Source organism: Podarcis pityusensis, assembly GCF_964106645.2.
Source record: "Podarcis pityusensis genome assembly, chromosome: 3".
Classification (NCBI taxonomy): Eukaryota; Metazoa; Chordata; class Lepidosauria; order Squamata; family Lacertidae; genus Podarcis; species Podarcis pityusensis.
In genome coordinates this window covers 98,463,920-98,490,300 of record NC_138026.1, presented here as the reverse complement: position 1 = coordinate 98,490,300, position 26,381 = coordinate 98,463,920, and the positions used below count along the sequence as shown (strand labels likewise).

The 26,381-nt window shown below is 44.9% G+C and overlaps 1 protein-coding gene and 1 long non-coding RNA gene across 7 annotated transcripts in view; both read right to left on the bottom strand.

Annotated features, from left to right (window-relative positions):
* KCNH1 (potassium voltage-gated channel subfamily H member 1) overlaps window positions 1–16,756 on the bottom strand; it is a 227,407-nt gene extending 210,651 nt beyond the window's left edge. For all 6 annotated transcript variants that reach the window (XM_081000504.1, XM_081000505.1, XM_081000507.1 and 3 more), the window contains exon 1: window positions 16,518–16,756. In XM_081000504.1, coding sequence (XP_080856630.1) covers window positions 16,518–16,590 — 73 coding nt within the window. In that variant the 5' untranslated portion in view covers window positions 16,591–16,756. The remainder of the gene's footprint in view (window positions 1–16,517) is intronic.
* Window positions 16,757–24,484: 7,728 nt separating this feature from the next.
* On the bottom strand, window positions 24,485–26,350 carry LOC308474387. Its single transcript, XR_013984672.1, has 2 exons — window positions 25,161–26,350; window positions 24,485–25,092 (listed from the first exon to the last, which is right to left on the bottom strand). It is a non-coding gene; the product is annotated as an uncharacterized lncRNA (long non-coding RNA).
* Window positions 26,351–26,381: the final 31 nt, after the last annotated feature.

Sequence of the window (26,381 nt, the reverse complement as noted above, 5' to 3'; positions counted from 1 at the left end):
AAACCACCACTGATACAGAGTGTAAGCGTATCAAAGGACTCGTTCAGCTTTGCTTTGCTCTCTTTCTTTAGCGTGGGGTGTCTGGTGGGGAATTATTTAGGCAGCTGCAAAACCTGCTTTTTAAAAAAACCCACACCTTCTATGTCCCCTCTCTTCCTTTTGAATAGAAGAAACCCTGCCTTAGGCCCGTGTTATCAGCGCTGCCAGAGAGCTATATAAAAAAGAGCACCAATAAATCTGGAAACCTGCATGCAGCCTGAATCGAGGAGTCAAGGTTCAATAGGCAACACAACCCCCTTGTATCTCTTGTCAGTGAAAAGATGAAGAATTTGGTTTTTAAGAAAAGAAAAGAGCCAAAAAAAGTGCTGCCTGTTTCTAAGAGTCCTGGGATACACCTCAAGCAGGGGGCCAAGCCCTCACAGGCCGTGACTACAGACCTGCTAGCATTATTTTCCTGCTTCCTTTGCTGGGCAGACTGCTCAATGGAAGAGAGATGAGAAAGGATTGATTCTCCCTTGCCAGATTGCTCCCTTCAGGAAGTAGAACTGCAGCAAGCAGAAATCATTATGATAGCCTCACTCTCTCACAGGCCTCAACACAGCAGAAAGAGTAAGCAAAGCTGTATCAGGCAGGCAAGAGAACCAGGAGGCAGAATGTCAGCTAGAGATAAGGAATGGGTATGGCCCAAGACATTTTGCAACCTGAGTCAAAGGTGGCCCCACCAGCACCCATCCTATGAACAGTCAGAAGCCAGGTTAGCATTTGAGCCTTACTTCAACACAGGTGATGGGGCACCATCCTTCACCTCGTCTGAAGGCAGCAGACTATCTTAGGGAGCTCAGGCATGGCACAGACAGCATGGCACAGACATACAACTTGCCCCTTAGCAAAAGCCGGCTGAGCTGGTTGCCTTACTCTGCCTGTTGCTTTCTGTTGGCATTGATCATGGCAGGGCCTTCTTGGTGACAGCCTCTTGTTTGTGGAAAGCTCTCTCCAGTGAGGTACAGCCTGTCCCGCTCTTTATTAACTTTCAGATTAATTGTTGAAAACCAAATTCCTGTTTATTCAGGCATTTGATAGCTGAAAGTTTCCGTTCATTGCAACCTTGAAATGATTAGCTAAGGGGGCAAGTGATTGTTTTTAGATGGATTGTTTTTATTTTATTGTTTTGAAGCTGATATGTTTGTCACTCTGGGCTCCTTCGGGAGGAAGGGTGGGTCCCCCGGGTATAGAGTGATACAGTGGTACCTCGGGTTAAGAACTTAATTTGTTCCAGAGGTCCGTTCTTAACCTGAAACTGTTCTTAACCTGAAGCACCACTTTAGCTAATGGGGCCTCCTGCTGCCGCCGCGCCGCCAGAGCACGATTTCTGTTCTCATCCTGAAGCAAAGTTCTTAACCCAAGGTACTATTTCTGAGTTAGCGGAGTCTGTAACCTGAAACGTATGTAACCTGGAGCGTATGTAACCCAAGGTACCACTGTATATAAATTCAGAATAATAATAATAATAATAATAATTATTATTATTATTATTATTATTATTAATATGCATTTAATAAATACAGATAAATGATGGTGGGGCTAGCTCTGCCAAGGGAAAATGAGGCCCATGAGCACTGCTTTTCTTGGGGCCCAAAACCTCTCTCAAGGAAGCAGCATGCAGACATTTCTATTTTTTAGCGCAAGTCTGCAAAGTAAAGCAGGCTGAGGCAGCAAGACAGAGAGTCAGGGCTGCACCACACGCACTTCAAATTGAGGAGGTGGGAATGTCATTTAAAAATAAAATGTTCCATCGTGTTAAACGAACAAACCTCCCTGACTGACTCAGCTTGAAAACACACTCAGGTCGGCTTGCACTCACCAGTTGCCACAGGCTCACATCTCCATCCCAACGCAGGATATTTAATGGGAATGTAGCAAATATTTCACCACACCCTCCAAATATTTAACAATAACTTACTGCAAGTGCAGTGAGTGTACTATAATAATAATTTATAATAATAATATATCATTTATACCCCACACATCTGGCTGAGTTTTTAATGTTTGATGTTTTATCATGTTTTTAATATTCTGTTGGGAGCTGTCCAGAGTGGCTGGAGTCTAAATTATTATTATTATTATTATTATTATTATTATTATTATTATTATATTTTATTATTAAGAAAAACCTCTATGTTCACTACCTTTGCATAATTCATAAACCTCTGCTATGGTGGTCACATTTCTAACATTACAGAGCACAATCTGCTATCTGAAGGGCTGTTTACTCCAAGCCTCATTTAAAGCTACGAAAGAATATTTAAAAGTGCTTAAGAAGGGAGAGAAAGAAACTTTGGAGCTGTTCATCAACAGACTGAACAGACACAAAGATCATCTGATCACAGTCTTCTCTACTATGGCGAGATTACTATATTTCCTCTTATTATTTCTAAATTTGCTATATGCATTTGTCTTGGTTACATTTGTTCAGTTCCTTCTTGCCTTGTTGGGAAAAGTCATTGTTAAGTATATTGGGAAAGAGTCCAAAGTCCCAGAGGGTTAAAAGAAGGTGATTTAATTATGTAATAATGTTAAGGGGAAAGCCGTGGAGTGTTTTTTCACTGAAGCAAAATGTTGGGATGAGGGCCTCGCTTTCAAAATGTGTTGCCGAGTTTGTGCAAATGCAGCACCTTATAAACACTCAATATTTGCGTCTTTGATTCCTTCTGCACTGCAAAGCAGAAAGTGAACCACAAAAGAAAAGAGAAATACATGCTCAGGAAAGCTGTATGGGAAGAGCTCCCTCTAGTGTTCGGTGTCGGGTTGCTGCACCCCCCAAGATACACCTAAGGCCATGTAGCACATTGCAATATTGAAGTCACAAAAATGTCTGTTGTGACACGCAAAACTAATGATCTACCGTAAAAAATAAAATAAAAATCCCAGCCCTAAGATATGGAATGTGATCTGATCTGATCTACTTTTTAAAAACAGTATGTGCCACAATTTAAATTTCCCATAAAAATAATAATAATAATTATCCAGTTCAAAAGTGATACACCATATGTCAGAATCTGGGGTTTTTTTTAAAATCTCACTTTCTGATTGTGAAATGGAACAAGACTGTTTAAGGAAACAGACTCTGGAGGTTACAGAGATAGATTCTTTCACCCACAATCAAATCTGCTGAAGATCTACATCAGGGCTGTATTCCAGTTCCCAAGTAGTGAGCCTACACACACCAACAGATCATGGGAACCTTCTTGGTAAGGCTTACCCAGTAAGAGGCAATAGATACTTTTCATAAAAGATAGACTCACACATGAATGGGGCTCCAGTACCGCAGACTGGCCACCAGCAGAAGGTTGATGGGCGACCTATGCAAGGAAAGTACTCTATTTTTTTAATTCAGGTGTTCATAAGCTACTCTTCATCAGAAAATATCAGGTTGGTGAACAATAAATATAACCAGAAAATGGTCGTGCAACATAATGAAAAGAATAAAACAACATCAAAAGGCAGCAAAACTACAGCCGGACAAACTGACCAACTTAAAATGCACAGGCAAATAGAAACATGCTTTAAGGTAAAGGTAAAGGGTCCCCTGACCATTAGGTCCAGTCGTGACCGACTTTGGGGTTGCAGCGCTCATCTCGCGTTATTGGCCGAGGGAGCCGGCGTTCAGCTTCCGGGTCATGTGGCCAGCATGACTAAGCCGCTTCTGGCAAACCAGAGCAGCGCACAGAAACGCCATTTACCTTCCCGCCGGAGCGGTACCTATTTATCTACTTACACTTTGACATGCTTTCAAACTGCTAGGTTGGCAGGAGCTGGGACCGAGCAATGGGAGCTCACCCCGTTGCGGGGATTCGAACCGCCGACCTTCTGATCGGCAAGTCCTAGGCTCTGTGGTTTAATCCACAGCGCCATCCGCGTCCCAGAAACTGGCACCAAAATCATTGCAAGATCACATCTCTGTGATATGGTGCCATAGCAGAGGAAGCTGGAAATACAGAGAACAGAGAAGCCCCACCTATCTATATTGTCTTTACTACTGTCTATATTGTGCTTCTCCCCCACATAAGGAAGTGTAGAGCAATATGTGTCTCTAAACTTTTCCCCTCTCTCTGCCTGCAAGGATATTATCTTTCTAGATTAGTAGCAGGTCACCTGTGGTCCTTCAAATGTTGCTGAATGACAACTTCCACCATCTCTGATTGTTGACCATACTCAGCATGGGAGGCAAGGGGGGTTGTGGCCCTGAGCACAGAATTCTGAGGGGGCAGAACCCGGTGCCCCAAAACAGGCTCCCTTGAAAAGGCCACGTGGCTGCCACCATCTGGAGCCGCGAGGAGGCGAACAGCGCCACCTTCTCCTCACGGCCAGCGATGAGGCACCCGCCCCTGGGCAGAAATCCCTCCAGTCAGAGCCCAGACTTTTCCCGGCCTAAACCGGGCCTTCCCTGGGGCCTCACTCCTGGTGTGTGTCCTTGAATGAGGTGCACACCCCACAGCAGGAGCGCAGAGAGGAGAGTTGTCTGCTTGTCCGGGATCCACGGGCACCTATCCTCGCACTGTGCAGCTTGCCACTTTCTGCCGCCCTCCTCCTGGGCGTGCTATAGCTGCAGCTCCTGCACTGCTGGGATGCTGCCAAGCCCACCAAGCAGAGGACAGCCGCCACTCCCACCGGGAGCTTGCCAAGCTAAGAACCCAAATGTGGTGACTAGCAAGCGACCTCTGTGAGGAGTGGCTGCCGCAGGGGCACAGCAAAATCCACCTGTTGCCTTCTGCACAATGCCCACAAGGAGGTTGGGGGTACAATCCTTGCCTCGTCCCGGGCACTGCCACTGACTATACAGTGGTACCTCGGGTTAAGAACTTAATTCGTTCCGGAGGTCCATTCTTAAGCTGAAACTGTTCTTAACCTGAAGCACCACTTTAGCTAATGGGGCCTCCTGCTGCTGCCGCGCCACCGCCGCGCGATTTCTGTTCTCATCCTGAAGCAAAGTTCTTAACCCGAGGTACTATTTCTGGGTTAGCGGAGTCTGGAACCTGAAGCATATGCAACCTGAAGCGTATGTAACCCGAGGTACTACTGTACTGGCTGTGGCTGATGGGAAGTGGAGTCCAATAACATCTGAAGATTCCCCAACCCTGTTCTAAGATGATGAAGGAGTTACTGCTTCCTCTTTGCAAAAGCAGAAGAAAGTTTTATCCCTGATTTTCCCTTTGTGAGGGAAGAGAATGGGGAATATTCTTCCTCCTGTACATAAATCATACGTGAAAGGGACCAGAAACAAGACAGTCCCCTCGGACTAACATCTAGTGAACTCCAAATGTTGTTTGCTTTTCGCATGGATGAACAGAGCCTTCAAATGGGTAGAACCTGAATTGTTTATCTAGATTATTCATCTGAGCTATTGTCAGTTTAGAAGGACTGGCTTTTCTAAAGCATGGTAAAGCAGCTGCTTGATATATCAGATGCACTTTTCTCCTTTTCCTATGATACTGGATAGGACCCAGGATCATCTAGTGAAACTGAATGTTGGACAGTTCAGGACAGACGAAATAAAGGGCCTGTAAACCAAGCCATATGAGGAATAGTTGAAGGAGCTGGGTATGTTTAGCCTGGAAAAGAGGAGACTGAGAGGAGATACGATAGCCATCTTCAGTCTCTCAGGGGCTGTCGCACGGAAGAGGGAACAAGCTTTTCTCCTGCTCTGGAGGGTAGGACCCTCTTGAGGCCACAAGTTACAAGAAAGCATATTCCGACTTAAACATCAGGAAGAACTTTCTGACAGTAAGAACTGCTTGACAGTGGAACAGACTCCCTCAGGGGACTGCGGACTCTCCTTTCTTGGCCATTTTTAAGCAGAGGTTGGATGGCCATCTGTCAGGGATAGTTTAGCTGAGATTCCTGCATTGCCGCGACCATCCCAACTCTATGCTTCTATGATTCACACAGCACAGAAACTACAGAATTCACTGCCACAAGATTTGGTGATGGCCCACTGAAAACTCCAACTTGAACAGCTTTAAAATTCGTGGATGATAAGGTTATAATTAGCTACTAGTCGTGATGGCTGTGCATTACCTCTGAATCCCAGTTTCTGAGAAGCTGGATCCTCCTAACAGAGGGTCCATGTTGTGCTCGGCCCCTGAAACTCTTCCCCAACCGGCTTGTGGGCGGAGCTTGCCCCGCTCCAAGCTGGTGGTGCCACAGTTATGCCACTGGCCTTTAGCCAATCGGCATTGTGGCAAAGGTTGGGGGTATCTATTTGGCAGCGCGACGTAGGGACCTCCTTTTGCTTCGGGCTGCCAAACACCCGCCCACACACCCACTAATTAGGTCGTGTTTGGCCTTGCTTTGGTTGGTCGCCTGTTTTGGAATGGGGACCGGGTAGGAATTTTCCCCAATATGGCAGATTGGCTGTGGCCACTTGGTTTTTGCCTACGTCTTAACAATCATCACAACTTTGTAAGGTTTGGCGGTTAGGCATTGGTTTAGGGGAATGTGGGGAGGGGAGGTGCAGCCATCACCTGCCCCTCCAATGAATAGGGTATTCCGTTAAAGGAATCTGGGGGTCTGGATCTTGTCCGAAGTCCGGAGAGGGGCTAGGGCTATGCCAGGAACCCCAGGAACCCCAGGGCTGAGCACCAGTCAATATACACTGATGGAGATCCCCCTACTGGTTGTTTACCCTTCCAGGCTTCCTGCAGGGTGGGGCAGGAGCCAGTTATAGTTTTGATACCAATGCCTAAGTCAATACCAGTGACATTTGTGCATTCAATAAAGTTGTGGCCAAAATTTGCCCATTAACATTTAAACTAAATTCTGTCTCCACTGTGTCTTTATTTCCATGAGTCTTTTGGGGCTCGGAGCACAAACAGAAGTGGCAAAAGTGCTGTTGCACTCAGTTCCTTTCTGTGGGCTTCCCACTGTGCTGGCCATTGTGAGAACAGAATGCTGGACCAGATTATCTGATCAACATTACTTTTCTTGTCTAGTTGGACCCCAAATGCGCTTTGACCTTAATTCAGGCATGCCTTGTGGGGTTGGGTAGGGAAGAGTCATTTAAATAAATCCCATATTTAACTAAACTAAAATTACGTATATATACGCAATAGCAAGCTAACTCATCATGTTTGCTGGAAAATCAGAAAGGAGAGACTGACAACTGATGAAATACAGCAGAAATACAAAATGGCAAAAAGCAATCTCTTTTAATGCCGTTGGCAACTATGGATTTGTTTATAATACACAATCAAGATTCAGTGGTTCTTGTCCACAAATTTCCCTTCTAATAAATGTTTATTAGGGTGTATTACCCACCCAGTCTTGCTCAGACAATTCACTAACCAGAGAGAAAAATACTAGCAATTGGTTAGATAATTATTATCTGGAAAAGGGTACTTAAAAAAAAAAAAAAAAACATTAAGTGGTGAAAATCAAGAAAATCCTTGACAGTAGATGGCACCTTTCTTCCAACTCACTTCTGATGCACTGAATGGGTATCAAAGTTTGGAATAAATTGCTGGTTGTCAACATGGAGGTCAATGGAACTGAATACCAGGTATTTTATATTTAGGATTGTGGTGTCAGAATGCAAACCACTCACAATGACTCTAATGGAAGAGCAGATCGAAAAGGGAAGATGCAAAGGTTCTTTGGATGGGAGATTGTGGTAAAAATAGCTCAAGGTCACAAGGGATCAATGTTTGTTTTTTTGCGTAACACAATTAAGTTAATTGTATAAACCCTGCACTCCTCTTAGGGTTGCGCCATTTGATTGTATGCAAGACATGGGACAATTTAGAAATTTGTGCTAATAATAGGGTGCTTTGTGGAGAGCAAAAGCTGGCTGGTGCGTTTCCATTTCTTTTGTTATCATTGTACAGCCTAAAACGGTGCAGAGAGAGCGAGCGTATTGCTTCTTGACCACGCTCCTCTTTGGCAAGCCTTGAACCATTCCTTTACAAGGAACTTTCAGGAGCCATTCCAACACATTCATACTGACAACACTCCTAATGAATGCAAAGGCCAAACTTTGTAGCAGTTGGGGCTGCAAAAACTGACCAGCGGTTGTAGAAATCTGAAACATGCTTGGCATGTGATACAAGCAATAATACCTATGGCATTTAGGAACCTGCTACCAAAGGACACTCTGGAGAGCATCCCTTCCCAATGGGCTCTCAACAGCTGCCCTCTTCAGAAAATTTAAGGTGTGCTGAATTTTTCAACTTGCAAATTCTAAAAAGGAAAGGTGCCATAAAGTTGCAACATGACTTCAGAATTCAAAAGATATTTTGATTAAATTTATATGATTTAGTTTTGCTTGGTAAGTAAAATGTGTGTAAAATTGCATTAAAAATGATTGCCAAGTACTTGAAGCTCCATTATTATTATTATTATTATTATTATTAAGCATTACATGACATTTCTGAAAGCACTGTGTCTTCATCAAACATACTCCCTAAACCAGACAGCTTCTGTAGGTGGAATGTGAGGGCACCATATTCTCCCACTTCACACACCAAAAATGTCTTGGACTCGTCCTGAGTAAGACATCTACAACATCCCGCTGAATTTGCAAAAAAAAAAAAAAAAAAAAAAAAAAAAAAAAAGTGCAGCAATGGCAGCATTCTACAGAAAGCACTGTGATCTTCAAAGTACGTGGGCTTTCTAAATGTATTGGCAAGGCCGTGAGAGAGATCTTAGATATTACAGGCACTGAGAACCAATACTTGCATCTGTAACCTGCTGTATACCACAAGGATAGATACATATAACTGCAGCACAGCAAAACGTTACTAAAATGAAAACTTTATGATTCAGTCCATTTATATTCTCTCTCTTTCAGATCAGACTAATTTCCCGCCCTGTTAGGTGGTCTCTTTGTGGCCCATTACAAAAAGCTTTTACCAAATCAAAGAAAAGGCCATGTGCAGCTTTCGTTTCTCCAGCTGATTCATGAGCTTTTTTAATGTTAATACGATCACTCTAGCAAAAGATTGCCTGGAGTCCCTTTGCAAATTGATATTCTGCAGAACAGTGGAATGACTCTGGGAACAATTATTTTGGGGTTCTTGTTTTTAATGTTTTCAAGAGTCCACATGGGAGCAGGTGAGGCATCAATTGGTTGATTAGCCCCCAGACTTTTCCCATGATCTACACGAGAGGTCACAGATACCTCTGTTTCCACTTCTTTTCTGCTATGAAACTGTACCAGGGATTGGGAGACCTGTTGCCCTCCAGATGTTGCAGAACTCTAACTCCCAGCATCCCTGACCATTGTCCATGCAAGCTGGGGTTCATGGGAGTTGGGGTCCAGCAACAATTGGAAGGTCACACACTGATCTACACAGAGACCAAGAGGTGGCAAAGTCAGAGTAATTTCCCCATCTTTCCCTCGTATATCCTGGTCCACAGTTTTGGACATTCCATGAACACTTACTTGGGAAAATGTCCTACTGAATGCAGTGGGGCTTGTTTCGGAGTAGACACATGTAGGATTGCACTGTTAAACAAAAAAGTCACTTAATATAGAAAGTCTTGCCCCCAAATGGCAACTAGACATTCTGTTTTGGCGACTGTAACCTTGGTTTAAGGAGCCATTTGGCACCTAACTTACACATCTGAGTTTCTAACATTGGTTAGAATGTTGGACTAAGACCAGGGAGACCCAGGATCAAATCACCAATGAGCTACAAACCTCACTGGAAAGGGTCAGTGGAGGCTTGCTGTGCAAAAGGTTCCAAGTTTGATCAATGGCATCTTCATGTAGGGTTGGGAGAAAGCCCTTCAGAAACCCTGGGAAGATGCTGCCACTCAGCTGTGGACCTCTCATCCTTGCATGCAGAAGGTCCCAGGTTCAGTCTTTGCCATATCCTGGCAGGGTCATCTATAGAACTTCTAACTGTAGACACTAGCGCTGGTACAGTAATGGACCGCCCAACTTTGAACTTCATTGTACTCATCGATTTCCCTTTCCACCAGTACATCTTCATAATCTGATTTAGAATGCCATTGACTTAGGTTACAACATTATCTTAGACTCAGCGGCATTTTTGGTAGGCGGCGTTAAAGATTCTGTAATACCAAATAACGAGGAACTGCAATAACATGGAGAAGACAGTATGCGATCTTTTAACAACAGCCAAAATTCCAATAGCCACTAAAGGTCGGGGTAATCAAGTACCAACTATGAAAGCCTGGCTAAATTAAAAGGTGGGAAATGGCTGGGATGGTTAGAGAACTTGCATTATTAGAGATGGGGGGAAATAAAAGTAGGGGGTTTGATCAGTTATTGGAGACCCTCCCTGGAATTGACAGATAAAAATGTATAAACAATACGAGCAGATGTGATATGAGCTAGAGATGGTTTTCAGTGGTGTTCACACCACTGGGAACAGGTGACCGCTAGAGTGGACACCCAGCAAAACAGCCTCCTGCCTCCAGCATCACTACTGCTCACCAAGAGATGCAGGAGCAGGAGCAAGATGGCAGTGCAGCCAGGACTGTGTGGGCCACCAGCAGGAGCATCAGATTCACTCCACAAGCACACTTCTACAGCCCTGACCTTGCTGCCACCTCACCCATCCTAGTAAGTGGCAGCAACACTGCTACTGCAAGGCTCTTGAGAGCCACTGTGGTGTAGTGGTTAGAGTGCTGGACTAGGATCTGGGAGACCAGAGTTCCAATCCCCGGGATAACTGGGAGGGAGGGAAAACTATGTTCGTCCCCTTGAGCTCCTTGGAGGAAAGGGGTGGGTTATAAATGTGACAAATGAATAAATATTGCCGCTGCCTCTCGTCCCCACTACACGAGCAAAGACTGTGAATGTTTAATCAGGTATTTGTTTTGGTTCCTTGTTAATGTTGATTCTATTTATATATTCTGTTGGGATGGGATTTTGTTTACAAAAAACAATCGCATGAAAAGTTGCAAGCAGTTCCGAAATTAATATTTAATGTATTTTAAGAAAAAATATTTTATAGTACAGGAAGTTTATATATGTAAGTGTTCCTCCTAGTTCTATTGAAATTAATAGGTTTTTGATCTGTGCTTGGCACTTCAGCACCGAATGTGATTTAACAAGAAACTGGTGCATATAAAGGAAGCCTGTTATGTGAGTTATTATATAGTACTATTAAGATCAATATTCAGTTGTTGGAAGCTTGTATTTGTTGTTGCTGGCATCCTTCTGTCTCAAGAGACATTGGAGTGTGCCTCCGGGGGTGAAGTCAAACCACTCAGTTAGCAGCACCAAAGTGACCTCCTTGGGGCAAAAGCTTGGGCAGGGTGTTTGGTGGTCCTGGGCTGCCCAGACGACAAGACCCCCTTCTTGTCTTCACTGATGTGGCCCAAAGGAAAGGAAAGCAATACGTTTGGCACCAGCTTGGCTGCAGGAGTTGCTGGAAGGAGGTATACAAGATGCCATCCAACTGCCTTAGGGACTCCACTCCAGATTCCAGTAGGGTTTTAGTACTTAGCCTTTTCTTCTCCCAAAGATATCACACAAGGCAGCAAAGGTTTAGGATCAGAGTTTTCCTTTTCCTAGATGGGCTCCCTTCCCAGATTGATGAACCCCATCTGCCCCTCACTTCCCTCTATAGCACCTGCAGAAACCACCTTCTTGACTGCTGAACCCACTGTTGGTCTCATCTGCTCAATCCAGTGGAGCCTGTCTTTTGATGCAGGGGAAGTCCCTAACTCAACTTCACCTGATTTAGCCAGCCATTCAAAGCCATTTCCCAGGGGGTGGTCACTGTCAAGTGTTATTGATATTAATATTAATATTTATTGTGTTGCATAATGCAGTCATTTATGTTATGATCTATTTAATCACAATATTGATCAGCAGGAGTGGCTGTCCCAGGAAGGCAGAACTGAAGCAATAGCCTCATGGCACTTTCACTAGTGACCCACACACATCCCTTCATTTCTCTCTCACTTTCCTTCTTGCAAAAAGTCCTCTCTTTGGGGGAAGTGAGTCTGCTGTGTGCAAGACCTCCCAAATCAACTGTAATTGTGCAGCCTGAATTGCTGGTATGTGATTGAATCCCATTATTCTGTCTCTTTTCCACCCTCCATCTATGGGCATCTTTAGGAAGTCCTCTCATGTAAAGCTAGAAACATAGGAAGCTGTCTTTCACTGAGTATACTGTCTAGCCCAATGTCTAGCCGCTCTGCAGGATATTCTGGCAGAAGCTTTACCCAGCCCAACCTGGAGACACTGGGGATTGTACCAAGAACTTTCTGCATGCAAGGCAATTGCTCAACCATGGATGTATACTATATGCATGCAACCAAGGACCCCACACATGTAGGTTGGAGGAAAGAACCACTATTTACAGATGCATTTATTCTACATGAATGAAGACCTGGAAAGGCTGTGCTTGATATGCCGAGACGTGGCTACCACATTAACCTGCTGCGAGTAGAATCATAGAACTGGAAGGGAACCCGAGGATCATCTAGTCCAACCCCCTGCAATGCAGAAATGTGCACCTGCCCCATACAGGAATCGAACCTGCAACCTTGGCCTTATCAGCACCATACTCTCAGCAACTGAGCTATCCAGGCTCAAGTAAGTTGCAAGCTAGAAAGAATCCACTAGAGGGGAAAGGCCGCCAAGAAATAAGTGTGCCCTGCTTCTAGTAAGAACTTTAAAAGTTCCCTGCTAAATCAAAACAAAGCCCCATCTGGTCCAGCATCCTGTTCTCACAGTACCAACCAGAAGACCACAAACAAGACATGAACGCAATATTTGTCTCTCCCAATTTGTGCTCCCCAGCAACTGGCATTCAGAGGCGTGCCATCTCCAATACTAGAGTTAGTACATTCCACCCTAGCTCAGTAAAACTGGATAAAGATAGAAACTACCCCTAGTGCAACAACAAAATGCTGGAAAACAAGCATTCTAACCTTCTGGACTGCTCTTGAATCTATGGCTATATACACACACACACACACACACACAATGTGTGTGGCTGTCCTGGAAAGCAGGGGTGGGCAGAAGGTGAGATCAGATCTTGACCTACTGGCCATTCTCTGGATAATTTGCAGTAGATTGGGGAGGATTTCTGAACAATTGTGGCAACAAAATGACCCCCTGCCCACACACAGCTCCAAACTATATTACCAATATGAGTTGGGGCAGATTTTTGTGTGTAAGGCTCCATTCAGGTCTCTGAATTCTTGAATTCCTGGATGCAGAATTCTGTAATTATAGATGCATGTCCCTTGCACCCTTCTACAGGTAGATGCATGTCCTTTTGCAACCCCCTGGTTGGTGGATCTTGGGACTTCTAGCAAATAAGCGTTGAAAGCCAGAAGTCTGCCCACCATGAGAGTCTGTTTTAGGAACCTTTTTGGCAGCCATTGATGAACTTCGATTAAAGGCAATGGGTTTTGCATCAGGCCTCTTATTGGGGGAAGGAAAAGGAAAGTCAAGGACATGTCAATTTCTACACAGCGCGTTCTTCAAAATGACATTTTAATGATAATATTATTCAAACATGAAGGCTGGCGCTAGGAAGTTGGAGGGGTTTTTTTTTAAGTTGGTGCTGATTGAATGGCGTATTCATCTGACAACAGTGAAATAATTTGAGGAGAAGAAACCACTGGCTATTACTGAGTTAATGACAAGTGATATTTCTTCTTTCCTCCCAAGTAAAACCTTTCACTTTTAATGATGGATTGGGGCTGGAGGGGTCTAATTTACATTTTGAAGTGACGCATCAGTATACATTAATGTGATCGTGGTTTGCATGGAGAACAATCAAAAGGTGATTTCCTCTACAGTGTAACCCTTTTAAAACAGCAAAGTGTTTCCGGAAGTTATTAAAGTTGTATATCTGCCTTATCATTGTGTAGCTGAATCCCCCGCCCCCAGCATCTTTAGAGGCAGTGTGCCTTCCCCATTTGGATTCCAGCCCTGCGTCTCGCTCATCAATACTTGTGCCAATAGCTCTTATTCGTTCAAGTAGCTGCAATTAATCAAACTGAAAGGAAGGAACTGGGTCATAATTTTGCAAACACATAACACTGGAACGAGCCTTTGGGAGAGGAGGAAAAGGTGCCTGAACCTAAAGGCACAAGAAGCACATTGCTGGATCAGAGCAAAGGCCTACCTGGCGCAGAATACTCCTTCCTACAGCAGCCAACCAGGTGTCTCTGGGAAGCCCAGAATCACAACATGCGAGAGCCCTGTCTAGCTGATATTCTGGCCTCTTCAGTATTCAGAGGCATGGTGTAGCTGATCCTGGAGGTATCATATAGCCATGGATAGCTTCATCTCCCATGAATTTTCTAATCCTCTTTTAAAGTCATCTGCATCTTGTGGAAGTGATTCCCATAGACTAAGAACTTCATTTTGCTTGCCCTGCATCTCTCACCATTTAGCACATCCCTCAGTTCTGGAAATATGAGCTGGGTGGGGGGAGAGAGAGAAACTTACCTCTATTCACTTTCCACACACTATGCATAATTGTATACACTGCTCTCATATCCCCATCACCAATCTCTCTCTCTCTTTGTAAATGGAAAAGACTCAAATGTTGTAACCTTTTTCCACAGGGGAGTTTACCAGGTCCTTGATCATTTTGGTTTTCTGAACCTTTTCCTGCTCAATGACATCCTTTCTAAGGTGCGGTGCCCAGAACGCACATAGTATTCCAAGTGGGGTTGCACCACAGATTTGGATAACGGTGTTGTGATATTGACAGCATTGTTTTCAATCCCATTCCCAGCAATTTGCCTTTCAACGGAAGAGGGGAATTTGGACAGCTTGTCATGTAGGGGTGGTAGCAGCTGAATCTGCTGCAATTTTCTCTTCTGTGTAACTGTTCAAAGGAGAGGATCCCTGCCCTCCTTTGCACTCACACACCACAAACCTGGCGAGGCAGCAGACTTGCAATCAGCAGCCCTCGAGAACTCTCGTGCCAACAGAAAGGTGGAAGAGAAATCCACTTCATAAAAGAAATAAATCCAGACCTATACAGAGACAGGCACGTCTAACCCTATATGGGTTCGAGCTGGTACCATGTTTGTTTCGATTGGCTCAGTGCGATGGAACTAATGCTAATGTGGCTTTAAAATTCGTGGGTCATCCTGCTAGCCTGAGAATTGTAAGGCAGGGACAAGCAACACACACACAAATCAGAGACTAAGGTCCTTCCCACCTCAATTTTCCTGCTCTGTTTACCAAGTGGAGGCTGTTTGTTAGGGAGTGCAAACATGCAATTGGGGTTTTAATTAAAAATAAATAAAATAAATAACGAAATACAATAATAACAATAAATGACCTCAAGCCCATGCTGCTGGTCTTTTAACCAGAACTATCTCAAAATTCCCTTTAGCCATATTTAAGCATTTCAACAACTTCCCCCAAACAGTACCTTCTCCTGAACAAACAAATGTGACTTCTCACTGTGCACCAGATTCAGCAATCCGGATTATAATGACCTGCAAGATTCTTCTTGTATAACAGTGGCTTATTTGAATGATAGGAGGGGGATTGGAGCTAGCCAGAGATTGATATTAGTCAGTCCTTAGCCTAAACTGTCAGAATTCACCTTCAAGAGCATTCTAGCCTAAAAACCTCTCTCTTTACCCCCCCCACCCCACCCTACGGAAGTATCAGCCTATTTTAAAAAGAAACAAAACAAATGTAGAAATCACACCCGTTCGACAACTACATAGAGATATGCATCAGGGGTCGTCCCCGCCCCCCCCCCCAATTCCTGCTGCACTTTTAAAGTGTGTGGCTGTTATTTTAGACAGGTTCTCCCTGTCGGCTTCCACCTGCAGGGAGGTGAAGTCTGGAAGGAAGCCCATTTAGATCCAAGTGCCTCTCGCTCGCTCTAGCTGAGGATCTCGCTACAGCCTCCGCAAAGAGAGACTCCCAGGTCTGCATAGCACCAAAAACCTCAGTAACAAGGGAGGGGACAGCCCCTGAGCAAGCGAGGCGGGGGAGTGGAGAGGCGAGAGAAAGGGAAAGGACTCCCCCAGGAAAAGGAACGGAGGAGCATTCTCTCCCCAACACACACACACACCCTGCAAACACACACAAACACACACTGCAAGGAGTCTACATTAGGACATCATCCCAAGAGCTCGGGAGCAGGAGGAATTATTGCTGATCTTTTCCCACCACCAATCGCGCCCTGAACAGCAGCAGCATTCCCCTAAACCGGCCCTGCAACAACACCTCCCCCAAGCCCCCAAAATAGTGGCATTTCATGGGGCCAAGGAGCCTTGCGGGGTTTCCTCTCCCACCCCACCTGAACCTGCCTCCTCACGGAGGAATCTGGACCACTTTTTCTTCTGTCAGACTTCTCCGGGCTCCCACCCAAAGGCATCCCCACCTGAGCCAGGAGGAGCTCCGGATCGAGCCCGGATTCGCCGAGTCCCGCATTGGGGCCGACCGAGCAGCCCCGGGGACGCATTCACACGTGCACGCGAACACCGCCAGCAGCGCTCCGTGCATCCCTCCCCGTCCCACCGCCGCCGGGATCTCCTTCTCTGCTCACCGTTGGATCTCCTGACGATGTTCTCCAGGAAGGTATTCTGGGGAGCCACCAGCCCTCGCCTTCCCCCAGCCATAGTCGGGCGCGCTGGCTCGGGCTCCGCGGCCGGGCGACGCTAGGCGCTTGCCTCTGCGCGCTCGTCTTCGTCTTCTTCTTCCCGCTCTGAGCTCCTCATGGTCCCCTCCGGGCGGCTTTGCAGCATCAGCTCCTCTCTCGCGCCCAGCCACTCAGGCTCCCTCCTCCCGCGCCCGCTCGCTCGCTCGCTCGCTGCATCCCCGCTCGCCGCCGCCTCCCAGCCGCCGCGCCTGGACCTTGTCCGGCAGCGCCCTCTGCCGGCCGGCCGGTCGCCCAACAGAGCTCGCTGGCAGGATGGCTTCTTTGGAGCAGCTGCCCTGAACAGGCTGATCCGGTTGCATTGATTCGCATCCCGAGCTGACCTCTGGTTTGTTCCAAAGGAAGTCTCTCTGACCTCAGTTGGGCTCGCTCCCAAGGTTCCCTGCCAGGTGGACGGCGCTGGCCCGAGGTAGTTCGCGCTCTTTCTCCAGAAGCATAGAATTGTAGAGTTGGAAGGGACCCCAAGAGTCAGGACCCCAAGAAATGCAGGAATCTCAGCTAAAGCATCCATGACAGATGCTTGGAAACATCCAAGGGAGGAGAGTCCATAGCAGGCATAGGCAAACTCGGCCCTCCAGATGTTCTGAGACTACAGTTCCCATCATCCCTGACCACTGCTCCTGTTAGCTAGGGATGGTGGGAGTTGTAGTACCAAAACATCTGGAGGGCCGAGTTTGCCACAGCCTCCCGAGGGAGTCCATTCCACTGTCAAACAGCTCTTACTGCCAGAAAGCTTTTCCTGGTTAGTAGGAATCTCCTTTCTTGTAACTTGAAGCCATTGGTTCAAGTTCTGCCCTCCAGAGCAGCAGAAAACAAGTGTGCTCCATCTTTCATGTGGCAGCCCTTGAGGTATTTGAAGATCCCAGAAGACCTGGGATAGCTCAGAGCATGAGACTGTTAATCTTAGGGTTCTGGGTTCCAGCCCCACATAGGGCAAAATATTGCAGGGGGTTGGACTAGATGACCCAAGGGGTGTCAGGAGTTCAGTTTACACTTGAGTAGGACCCTGGCAGAGACTGGCATGTTCTCTCCCTCCTGGTTGATCATTTGGGAGCTTCAAAAGCTTTCTTCTGCCTGAAAATCACAGCGACCGATGCCAACCGACACCGGCACACTTAGGGATCTGCAGAGTTTGCGCATCATGTGTAACAGACCTCAGCAACTCAGCATTTTGGCTAATCTACTTTATTTACATATAAACACACACGGAGCACTGCAACATGGGTCCCTCTCTCTCTAGCATCAGACAGCAAAGAGAAAAGGACAATAGTCCCACTTCACAGAACACAGTAACACAAACATCCTGTTTCCGTCACTTCCCACTCTGCGGAGTCAAAACATGTACCGTCATGTGATAGACAACAATCCCATGACTGCAATCATGGAGCAGGAATTCTAACATGGGGGTCCCTTCCAACTCTACAATTCTGTGATTCTAAGGGCCCCAATGGCACCCCCCCCAAAAAATTAACACTTTAAAAAGTCCCCTGACCATTCAAACACCAGCAGCGTCTCCCTCATGGTGCCTCATTTTTCCCTTGCTGTATGGAAGGAGTTTAGATCTGGCCCACTCCTTAACTCAGGGTGAATGGCAATGCTTTGAAACCTACCTAGAATAGCCACTTTAACATGAAAGAAATCAGCCCCTCCGGTAGAGAATTCAAATAGTAAGTACCCATTGCTACGTAGCCAAAATAGGGCCCTGGGGGACAGCTCAGCATGTTTGGTTTTTAGAAGAACAAAAAAACAAAACCCTCTACCGACAAACAAGCGAAACAATAAGACATAAGACAGCCCTAAGAGGACTCAGGATGCTCAATGGCCACAGAATGTTTTGTGTCTTATCAGTACAGAAAAGTAGGGAAACAGGGTGAGGGGAGGTGGAACGGAATGGACCACCCTGGAGTGGTACATTGCTAGCTGGCTGGCTGGAGCCCTGAATTGGAGCACTCCTAAGAGGTGAAGAATGGGACGCTGGTGGCGCTGTGGGTTAAACCACAGAGCCTAGGACTTGCCAATCAGAAGGTCGGCAGGTCAAATCCCTGTGACGAGGTGAGCTCCCATTGCTCGGTCCCTGCTCCTGCTAACCTAGCAGTTTGAAAGCATGTCAAAGTGCAAGTAGATAAATAGGTACCACTCCGGCGGGAAGGTAAACGGCGTTTCCGTGCGCTGCTCTGGTTTGCCAGAAGTGGCTTAGTTATGCTGGCCACATGACCCGGAAGCTGTACGCCGGCTCCCTCAGCCAATAAAGTGAGATGAGCGTCGCAACCCCAGAGTAGGCCACGACTAGACCTAATGGTTAGGGGTCCCTTTACCTTTAAGAGGTAAAGATACATGGTAACATTTCTGCAGAGGATACACTTATTACCAAACCTAGTACTAGCACTTCTTCCTTATCTTAAAAGACTTTAAAGCCAGCTAGTGAACGTTAGGATTGTGTATAGCCTGTATGTCAGGACACAAATTCATTTTATTTTGGCACCTCCCCCCCCCCACACCTTTTAGCTACACAACAATCCTGCAAAGTTGGCTAGGCTGTGATGGTGACTGAGCCTTCAAAGTGACACTTTTTATCCCAGTCAGCATCTGTATTGGATTTGAAATTATTTTTATATTGACAATTGCCTTAACTGTTGTTGTTGTTGTTGTTAATATATAAATGAAATAAATAAACCAGTAATCTCTTGAGGACCAAGAATTGAGCCTAAGGCTCCCCAGTTTAAAGTACCCTTAGACCACTTTAACAGTTGTTGTTGTTGTTGTTGTTGTTGTTGTTTAGTTGTGTCTGACTCTTCGTGACCCCATGGACCAGAGCACACCAGGGACTCCTGTCTTCCACTGCCTCCCGCAGTTTGGTCAAACTCATGTTGGTAGCCTTGAGAACACTGTCCAACCATCTCGTCCTCTGTCGTCCCCTTCTCCTTGTGCCCTCCATCTTTCCCAACATCAGGGTGTTTTCCAGGGAGTCTTCTCTTCTCATGAGGTGGCCAAAGTATTGGAGCCTCAGCTTCAAGATCTGTCCTTCTAGTGATCACTCAGGGCTGATTTCCTTAAGAATCGATCGGTTTGATCTTCTTGCAGTCCATGGAACTCTCCATTTAACAGTCGTAGCTTCCCACAAAAAATGCTGGGGAACTGTCATTTGCTAATTGGGCTGGGAATTGTAGTTCTGTGTGTGGTCTCCCAACAACCCTCAGCACCCTTAACAAGCTACAGTTCCCAGGATTTATTTGGTGAAATAGTATCAAAGTGGTATAAGACTGCTTTAAATGTATTGTGTGTGTGTCCTTTGTCCAACTCACTTTAGCTAAGACATTTGCTCCAAAGTGACACAGTTGAACTGTTCTAGTTGCCAGTTGACTATTCACCTTTGGTGAGCAGGAATCATCTTCAGGCAGCCTGACACAGATTTTGTAGAATGGGGGAGGGGCGGGGGGGACTCAGTTATTGTTTTCCTTTTAAATGATATTTTTAATTAAATTAAATATACCAATTAAATGATATACCAGTTAAATGATATTTTTAAGACAGATAAGAAGAAATGTTTTAGTTATGAGATATCAAGATTCCAAAAAGGTTTGCTGAGAAATAATGTTAAATTACTGTCGAAAATGTGTAGATTGCTCTTGGAAAGGCATACAAAAGACGAACAGGTTAAATCTGTAATGATACACTGGGCAACGGATTGCAGATTCAGATTGCAGATTGGGAGAAGTTATAGAAAATAGATTTGAAATTTACGGCACATTCTACACTGAAATAAAATTATATGAAAATGATGTACCAGTGGTACCTTTTATCATATGTGGTGGTCGTGTGAGGTAATACAAGCTTTCTGGGAGATGATATATAATGAACTGAAAAAAATATTTAAAATAACTTTTGTTGAAAAACCAGAAACGTTTTTTATTAGGAATTATAGGTACTGAAATTCCAAAGGAGAGAAAAGACTTATTATGTATGCGACAACAGCCGCACAGATGCTTCTAGCCCAGAGATGGAAAGAAGAAAGAGTCCCTACCAGAGAGGAATGGCAAACTAAGCTGATGGACTTAAGCTGATGGCAAAGCTGACTGGAAAGCTCAGGAACCAGGAAGACAAAAACTTCCAAGAAAGAATGGAGGAAATTTACAACTTATTTAGGAGACCACTGTAAGCAGATGAATACATTAGCAGGATTTTAATAACACCTGTAATGTAACAAGTATTATGGACAGATTTAAAATATGGACTATGAAATAATATACAGTTGAAAAAGTTGACAATAAGACCCAAGGAGGGGATGGAGAGAAGTCTGGAGAGTCAGAGAAATCTCGAAATGTTGATGTTTATTTGGTATTGTTATAACTTTACACTTGTAAAATCAAATAAAAATTAGTCTCAAAAAAGAACTCATTGTTTTCCTTTTAGGCCATTATTGTGTATCAGAAATAATATTGTTCTAGGATTGAACTCTTTGAAAGCAAACAAACTCAAGCCCGGACAAGGCATAAGAGATTGATGTGTCTTGGATGTGGTTGCACTCCCCTTAAAAACCCAAGTTCATAGTTTAGCAGGGTACTCCTAGATTCAATCCTAAACCTAGATACCCATGTTTTGGTAGCAAAAAGCAATGTTTTGGGCCAATTGTGGAAAGCTTGCCACTTGTGTTCTTTTCTGGAGATGTCAGATCTGGCCACAGTGACACACACATTAGTCTGGAGCTAATGGAAATTGTAATCCAAAGCGTGTGGAGGGCACTGGGTTCGGAGACTTTTGACCTAAAGCTTTAACATTCACCACAATTATCACAATTTTGGGCTACCATATTTTTCTCCACACTTTGTGTGTTTGTGTGTGTATCTTGATTCAAGCTAGATCTGTATGCCCTTTCTTTATGTTTATTAATCTTCTGAGAGTTTGATCATATAGCATTTTCTCAGTTCCTCCTCTTAATCTCTCCTCCGGTGAGTAATATTAAATGAACTTCTATAGATCACCTATTGATTTTTGTAAGCACTTGGCCGTACCTTTACTACCTGGCGCAATTATGCTTAAATGTTTCCATTAGATATTACTAAGGAGTACTGTATCATATTTAATACCGTAATACTGTGCAGCCATGAATGTAACATTATGTAACAATGGACATTTTTCTTGTAATACTGCAGTTTTAGTCTGAATGCCGCCATGATATTTTATATTTAAATGCAATTTATAAATATATAAATGTGCGAGTGGAATACAGAGTAATTAAATGTTTCTATTACTTTGCTTCTGCTTTTCCTAGTAGGCTTTAAACTCAAAAATGTCTATCGATGAAAAACTGCCTAATTGCTTGGTTGGACTTGGCTTTCCTCTGTAGTAACAGATCAGGCACATATTTAGCCTGGCAAGGGAATAATCTCACTGACGGTCTCGTTAACAGAAGCTTTCTGCTTCATAGAGGAGCCTTTGGGGAGTTTGAAGGAAGTACGCAGTATCTTACAGTTTAAGATATTGGGATACAGAAAATGAAGACGATTTTCCCCCACCTGCAAATGCGACTTCAGTTTGGGAAGTTACATGCCGTCAGGTATCCCACCGTTAGGTAATCAGGCCCAGCACCAGTTCCCAATATGGTGGGATAAAAGCTAGGATGCCACCACCTCCCCTGCCAGGCTGCTGGGGCCACTGGGGCAGCATATATGACTGTTAGGTGGAAGCCACTCCAAGCAGAGATACACACCGGTTTGGTGTGCATGTAGTGTCACTTTCTGCCCTAATGATGCTGACTCTGCCCCTGGTACATGAACATTGGGGACTGGACGAGCAGCATTAATCTTGAATTATTTTGCAGAGTTAGCACACAACTTGGAAGCTGACTGTACTGAAACCTTGAAGGAGAGCAGGCTTACCTTGGTTGCAATCACACAGAGAAACTTGGTACGGGAAAACAAGACACTAAGTTTATTGTAGGAAATACTGTGCATACTTGGGTAGAAAAGAGCTCCTAGTTCTAGCTAGTTGAGATAGAGTTGCAAGGGAGCCATACTAGCTGCTTGCACTTAGCAGAGGTACCGTATTTTTCCATATGTAAGACATCCCCATGCATAAGACACCCCCTGACTTTTGGGGAGCCCAAATTTAGAAAATGGGCATATGCACTATCTGTGTATAAGACGCACCCAGATTTTTAACCTTATTTTAAAAGTAAAAAAACCCTAGTTTTATACACAGAAAAGTACAGTACAGGTACAGTACTTCCAAAGATTTCCTCTCTGCAAGAGGGTCTGAAAAGAAGGCAGGCAGGAAGCAAGAGCCACAACTTGAGAATAACCATGTAACATTAGAGGAAAGGTCAGCACAGAGGTCAAAGGACAGTGAGACAGTTTAGGAATCTTGGAAGTTTCCTTCTCTATCTGCTTTAACCTCATGCAACCCCCTGAGCAAGCTGAGTTGCATCTCAACACTTCCCCTAATTAACATAGTAGCAGCAAAGAGGCCCAGAGCTCAGATTTGTGCCACAAACCACCCACACAACTAAGGGGTGCGAAGACTGAAGGCAATTTGTGCAGCTATCCTCCGCAAAAATAAGGCTGTAAAGAACCACATTCAAAGCAATGTTTTTATACACTTCCAGGTTACACACGTGATTTCTATTCACCAGTCAAGGGATCACAGCAATCTTAATAGCTGCAACCCAATGTCATAATCCTAAAACCAATTAAAATCATTTGGATCTTCAGATCAGCCCTCATTATAATATCATGTGATTACATGTAACCAGTTTTCAGTGTCTTTCTCTATTAAGACTTTGACTAATTTTCCTATTCATTGAATGTCTCCAAATATCTTCTTTCATCTGTCTACAAAACAATTCAAGATTAATCACAATTGTCATGCCTAGCTGATTCTCTTTTCATGCATACAGCGGACACCATAGATTCTAACCATTTATTATTTTCAGTGTTTTGGAACATTAATTACATAGCACAGGTCTTTTCAGTTTAGCTAGGCCATAAACTCAAAAGAAAATGGAATCGTCAAGATTATGGTGTTTTATGAAATTATTATTTTCTCCATTATTAACATATGCACATTTAATCAAATTTGCCTCATGAGCCTATACCCTGTCTTTTAGGGATCTACAGATGGTCTGTACATAATATTACAAAATTTGGTTCCAATTGATTTTTTAAATTGCGCATCACCTAAATATTCCCTAGTATATAAATATTCTCTAGTATATAAAGACTATCACATTGCTCTTTATTTTTGTTCTCCATCTCCCTAGGATCAAGTCATGTGTGTTCTGACAGTCATGTGTTTGGACAGACTCCAATAACTTCTGAATTTTATATTCTCAAACATGGGGAAGCATTGACTTGTTTTTTTTGTCCCGATAGCATTGGATGCACCTTACGTCTTGCACCTTGATAGTCTAACTCAGTTGTACCTGCAAAACATCTTCTATATTGTGAGAAGTTGCAGACTTGGGAAGCAACTACACTATTCAGTTTTTTTCTTACATCCCCACACCCACCTTATTTAATTAATGGGTGGTCCTAATAGAAGTATCGCCATGTGGCTCATGGCGTCACGTGCTCAGTCCCACCTTCTTAGTTGCAACCCTTTGCCTTTCCTGGACATAAGCAAGCTCCAGAAGCCCCTTATATTTCTGTGGTGGGCAGGGAGGAATAAGCCAAACAAGTTGCCAGAGCAGGGCGCCACCTCAAGGGCTTCTGCTGCCTGAGGCAGCTGCTTCATCCCACCTCATGGGTGGGCTGGCCCTGCTTATGTGCTTCTAGGTATGTGGGAGAAATTCGATTTAGCTTGCATTTAAAGGTGAAACAATTCACACTTTCCAAAACAATACATGAGCCAAATCACATGCATCCTTCAAAATTTGCTCTTTTAATAAATTTTGCAATGCAGTAAGCTGTACAAAAATAGCTTTCCAGTCAAGTAACAGGTGCAAATTCCATGTGTGGATAAAAATGTATGCATTAGTGAAAATAGCGTACAAAAATACATTGCATAAGGGGAAATTGTTTTGCCATATATGTGTATAAGGTCAAAGTGCATGTCAAGATTTGTGTTTTAGAAAGAACTTGCACGAAACTGCTGCTAAATTTTCATGAGAACTTGTTTTTTTAAGAATGAAAGAAAACATTGCAAACTGATGTGAAAATCCAGAGAACTGAATCTAAGAATGGGAAAATGAGACAGAAAGAAAATTAACTTGACATTCAACTATCCTGCATTTCCTCCAAGCTCAAGATGGTGTGTGCAGTTATCTTCCTGCACACCCACAATTTTATTCTCAGCTATCGTGTGAGACAGTGACTTGCTCAAAGCCACACAATAAGCTTAATGTGGATTTGAACCTGGGTCTCCCCGGGCTTAATCTGACACACTAACCTGTAGTCACTGTGATATTTAGATGCAGTGGTGTATGGCAGTGAGCCAGGGATATATATGTATGTCTCACCTACATTTAGCCCTTTCTAATGCCTGGCGTGCTCTGGTCCATGGGGTCACGAAGAATCGGACACGACTAAACAACTAAACAACAACAATGACATGTAAGAGTATATTCACATGGGTTGTAAAGGCAACGGATGCAATACATGAATATGCATCAATCACACAACAAATTATACACATGGGGTGGTTGGGTGAATGGCTCTGATATTTCATCGCTTGTAGAACTGGAACGAGAAACCTCAGTCTTGGGAGACATATGTGACACCCCCAGGCCACACCAGCTCTGTTTTGCACCTTCCTTAAGTGTTTTCGCCTGCCTGAGATGTGTCTTTGAATTTTGACACCTTCTGCCTGCTTGGATAGAGAAGAGTGTGCACAAAAGTGTGCACAGAAATACATTAATCGCTCTGCCCACTTCTGCCTCTCACCCCACACCAAAGGGAATACGGCCCTCCAACTTGAAACGTTCCCAATCCCTGATACAGAATATGCTACGCCAGTATATGAAAAAGTCCAATGCCTTAGCTAGAAATTCAAAACAGTATGCTTTGAATGCATCATAGGCCAATTTCCCTGCATAGGGAGGCGCACGCTTGGCTTGAGGGAAGCCTGAAACCCTGAAAGAGTGCCATATATTGGGACCCTGAAGAAGGTTCAACAACCAATCCTTTGCTGGTTGCTTAAAGCAAAGCCAAACGTGGAGCTGCTGGAGTGTCAAGCGACGTGAAAACTCCCCTTTCCGGAGTTTGTTCTGCAGTGTCCCATTTCACACGTACAAGCCGTCCCGCGATGACTGACGGATGCCCAAGGGCGGTCCCACAGGCCGCACGACTCCTGTATATTGGAAAGCGGTTCCTTGCTGCACGAAGCCCTCTGAGCACGCGTGCAGCACGTTTCCCACATGCAGAAAAAGTCACGCTAAGGCTTCACGTGTAGGAACCGCGACCGACACGCGGGGAGGATCTTATCCGAGTCTGGAAGCTTGAGCTCGGCGGCTCGCGTCCCTTCTCCCGGTTGAGGGGAAGCAGGCCTCGAAGCCCCGACGCCGACTAGGCGTCCCACCCCCTACCCTCATAGCCGCCCCCCGAAAGCCCCGCGCTTCGGCCCGTCCTCTCCCCTCAGAGGCGAGGCCCCGGCCTTCCGAGGCGCGGCGCGCGGCAGACGACAAGCACCTCCGTCCCGCCTTCGCCCCCTCTCTCTCCTCAAGCTTCCAGCGCGCGAGGCTAGATCCGGCTGGGCCGGCGCGGAGGGATCCCCGACCCGTGGGCGGAGGAGGCGAGCAGAAGCGGGGTGGGGAGGGGGGGG